We start from the raw sequence: 4,268 nt of genomic DNA on the forward strand, positions 1-4,268 counted from the left end.
GTCCGTGTCCTGCACCCTGCCCGGTGCTGCCGTCCCCGCCCTGCCCCGCTTGCCCCTGCCCAGCAGAGCCACTTCGGCCCCCGCTCGCCTTGCAGCCCCCCTGTGCCATCCCACTCCTCTGCGGAGGATCCCAGGAAGCCGGACGGGGGTGGGGARTGGGGGTCTGGGATGCTGGAGGAAGGGTCCGGCTGGGGGCTGCTCGCGCAGGGCTGCCTGGTGCGTCTGGGAAACGAAGCTTTTGGGGGTGGCGAGAGGGTTCGCATGAGCTGCGGGCTGTCTGCAGCGAGCGGAGAGGGTTCGCGGTGCGGGCGCTCYGCGGCGAGGCGTGAGCTGCCCTGGACGGAGCGCGTTTGCTAGAGGCCTCACGCCACCGGCGCGGCGGTGTCGGCGCGGACCAGGCTCGCCGAGATAGGTGTTTTACTTGCGTCGGATACGCGCTTCGTCCGTGCTCACGGAGGGGATCGGGGCGAGGGCGGCRGGAGCGGAGCCGCCGCTCGTCCTCGGCCCCGACGGCGCTGGCCGCCGGWTGGGTTTCGCGGGGAAGTTTGCCGGGTCACTGGGGGCTCCGCCGCCGTTCGGCCTGGGGCCGCACCAGATGGCTGCGTTGCATCGCATTAAGGTTTTAGCGCTGAGCGCAGTTAATTAAGCGTAACCTCGCCGCTGCCTGCGCGGCACAACGTGATGGGAGGACACGTTGGGGCTGGTGAACCTGCTCCGCGCGGCCTCATTTGAAAGGCATAAACGCGCAATAAATAGATGTTTTGGGGGACTTCTCCCCTGGCAAGTTCCTCCCCCCCCCATAGTTATATTGAAACAAGACTTAAAAAACTTAACTCTGTTTCACTTTTAATTTCTAAGGAAAAATATTCAGGCTGAGGGAATACTTCTGCCTCCAAATTTTCCCAAGCAGCATTGCTGGGAGGGAGGGAAACGTCCCCGGCAATGCCTGCAGCACCTTCTGCATTTGCGATCATCCCAGTAGTGAACCCTCTTGAAAATGGCCTGAGAGCAGCAGGTCGGGTGCTGTATTTGGATTTTTTCTTTTTTCTTTTTCTTTTTTTTTGGTTTCTGCTGCTGGGCAGTCGCTGCTTGGTTTTGGCTCACGGCCTGAGGACGCTCAGATCTTTGCTTGCACCTTTCCGGCCCGTTTGCATTTACACTAGGTCTGGCCGGGGCAGCTGCCGGGTGGCCGGGGATGCTGCCCGCAGCTTCCCACACTTAACGCTTCCCTGTCTGCCCCGGGAGAAGGAAGGGGCTGCGGGGCCGCTGCTGAGCAAGGAGGGGGTTTTGGCCAGGTGGCTTTTGCACAAACCAGAAGTGTGCCAAAACTGCCGCCGTGAGATTCCCCATTCTCGAGCAAAGTGAAGCAATCTTTCCAAGAGTAATTCTGGATGCACCCTCGTGGTTCCTTTTTCAGCACGAAGCCTGGGTGGAAGAGGGGCGGGAGGCTGAGGCCGTGCAAGTGCCAGAGTAAAGAAAAGCTCGAGGTGCTCTCCCCTCTCCTGGGGGTTTTCTGCAGCGGGTCCCGTTGGAGCCCTTCCCCTCGCGCGCGGGCGAAACCCCCCYGTGCAGGCCTGTTTGCCGAGGACGGAAGCTGGTTGAACACACGCGCTTTCTCCTTGGCGTTTGCAGAGCAAATTGCAMTTCTGACGTTACCGGCTCGTGAGCAGGCGTTTGCTCAGGATCGCGGGCGCTTTAGGAGGTGCGGCGGCCGCGGCAGCCGCGGTCCTCGGTCGGGGCGGCGGGTTCCCGCGGGGCCGGGGCGCAGCCCGCCCACCCGCCGGGGCTCCCTTCCCGGGGCCGGGGGGTGCGGCGCGGGCGCGCGTCCTGCCCGCAGCAGCTCTCGGGCCTTGGGAGTCGCGTTTCTCTTAGCGCTGCGACGCCRTCCGGGGCCTGGGGAATGTTTATGGAGAGAGACAGCAGCAGAGGCGCYGAGGCTCGTTTTGCGGGTGGGTCTGGGGGATTTTCCTTTTCTCCCACCCCTTCCTCCCTGGTCCCGTACGTTTAGTCGCGTCTGGTCCAGGYGCGAAGGGGGGCAGTGACGAGGGTCCTGCCAGGGGATGGGGCAGCGGGGCCGAGCCAGGGTTTCTGCTCTGTAGTTGTTTCCCTGCGATGTCTGCGGGGACGTTTGGGAAGTTAGTTACCTTTTATCTTATTCTATGTGCACACAGCAGGAAGGTCTTGTGCTGGCTGCTGGAAAACCCGGTGCGTTTGTAAGAAGGTGCYCGGACAGAGAGCAGACGGCCGCGACTTAGCGGCTGTAGCGTGACAGGTTTAAACGCGCTGTTGAAGCGATGCCTGTGCCCCCGTGCCGTCGCCTGACCCCGGCTGGCAGCGTCTCCGCTGATGGAAAGAGCCGACCTCGGAGCTGTCCGTGGAGCTGGACTCAAATCTAATTAATCTCAGTGTATTCCTTTATTTTAGCATTCAATTAAACTTTGGGGACGTTTTTTMTGGGACTCCAGAAAAGCCTGGTGGAAGAGCAGCCGAGTGCAGAGCGGGTATTGAAAAGAGCCCTCCCAGTGCACGGCGGGCTCCTGCTCTCTCTCTCCCCGCTCTAATCTCTTCCGTTTGGTTGCTTTATCTTATCAAGTAAAAAGCCCCAGAAATAGAAAGTTTTCCACGGGTAGGAGAGCAAGCCCAGGGATGCACAAGGCCCAAGCTGTGCGTTGCCTTGTTGTTCAGGGGGGGAAAAAGAAATCCCAAAAAAGGGACCCCTCGAGCGGCGGCGGTGTCGGTGCTTTATCTCGGCGGGAGCAGGCGCAGCTTGCAGCGATGCTCCCGGCGCCTCTCGGTCGCGCTCGGCGCTAGCAGCATGACCGAAGGCAGAGCCGAGGCGGCCGCCTGCTTTGGACTCGTCACCAAGAGAATACGCAAAATATTCACGCGTTTGCCCGAGTCAAAATGTTGGTCYGCGGGGCTCCGGCTGCTCCGGAGGCCGAGCAGGGAGGCGTTGCTGATCCGAGGTAAGCGTCGGTGCGGGTTGCTCCGCTTCCGCGAGCCACTTAAGCCGCTGCTCGGGCTGAGAACGGGCGCCGCGACTTGGCTTTGGCCCCCCCGGCTGCACCCGGGTTTGGAGACGAGCGAGAGGCGAAAAGCCGCAGCCGGGTGGGAGCCGCCGCAGCCCGCGGCAGCGGCTCTCGGMGTCCCGCCGCGTGGCCGCGTCCTAGAGCCCCGCTCGGTTTCTAAAATTAGCGCTCCCCGCCCGATACGGAGCGACCGGGTCCGCTCGTAGGCGGCGGCGACTAAGGAGGCGTCGTGCTCTGATCCTGCCGGGAAACGCCTGGCCGGGATGGGCGGCCCGGGGCCAGCCGCGTGCCGCGCTCTCCGGGCTCTGCCGCTGCTTTTGCAACCYGGGAATTGCCTTTCCAGCAGCTTTTTTTTGGAGCTGCGACCGGGACCCCGTGGCAGGGAGCCCCGGGGGCCCCTTTTCTGTCCTCCCGTTTCGCTGCCGGGGAGGTTTCGGCCGCTCGCCCCCAGCCGGGACGCTGGAGCCGCGGGTGCGGCTGAAGCATCCTCCGACCGGCGCCGCGGGCAAAGACTTGCTGGACGCCCCTGTTAAGGGCCGCTCTGCTGGCACGGAAGGTCGCGCGTTAAAATTACTGTGCAAATGTTCTGCTTACGTCTAATTTAAAAAACAAACACGGGGAAAAAAAAAACAGAAAAGGCCCTTCCTGCTTTCCCCCAGGCTGACTCGAGCAAACCGAGGTAGGACAAGGAAACGCTGGGCAGCTCGAGSTGGGTGGACGTCGGGCTCCCGGCCGGGGCTCGGCTCCCCGCCGATCCCGGCAGCCTGGGGATGCTCCTCTGCTCCCGCAGACCCGAGGCGCTGGCAAGCAGCGATCCCCGCCGTGCCGGGCGAGGGGCGGCTGCCGGGCCAGGGGGCGCGAGCAGCGCTGGGACGTTCCTGGGCTCCAGAAGGGACCCCAAGTCCCATCTCCGACTGTGCAGTCAACTCTTTTGCCTTGTTTTTAGCATTTATTTATTCCCCCCCTGCCCCGGTTCAGTGACCGCTGTGGAATTTTGGGCAGTGTAAAAGTAAATCGAACTCTGTCTAACTGGCAGTTAAAAATTAAAGGGATCAGGAAGGTCATTAAAGCTGGAGGAGGCGGTTGGCTGCAGCCGAGAGGGTCTGGAAGAGTCGGGCCGTCGGGGGAAAGGGCTGGCGAGCGGCAGCGCGGTGAGCGCGCGCGACGCTTGTCCTGGGCTTTGCGGGGTTTTCCGCGCAGTGCCGACCTCGTGCTGGTTAATGTTTTGCAGCCGAGCGG

General features: G+C 62.5%; 1 protein-coding gene across 1 annotated transcript in view; it reads left to right on the forward strand.

Moving 5' to 3' along the window:
• Window positions 1–2,815: 2,815 nt before the first annotated feature.
• Window positions 2,816–4,268, forward strand: part of RASSF5 (Ras association domain family member 5) — a 25,142-nt gene continuing 23,689 nt past the window's right edge. Inside the window, exons 1-2 of the mRNA XM_085300319.1 lie at window positions 2,816–2,966; window positions 3,481–3,585. Coding sequence (XP_085156445.1) covers window positions 2,816–2,966; window positions 3,481–3,585 — 256 coding nt within the window. The remainder of the gene's footprint in view (window positions 2,967–3,480; window positions 3,586–4,268) is intronic.

The sequence above is a fragment of the Rhea americana genome, unplaced genomic scaffold (assembly GCF_003343005.1).
Source record: "Rhea americana isolate MKP2758 unplaced genomic scaffold, rheAme1 scaffold_163, whole genome shotgun sequence".
Lineage (NCBI taxonomy): Eukaryota > Metazoa > Chordata > Aves > Rheiformes > Rheidae > Rhea > Rhea americana.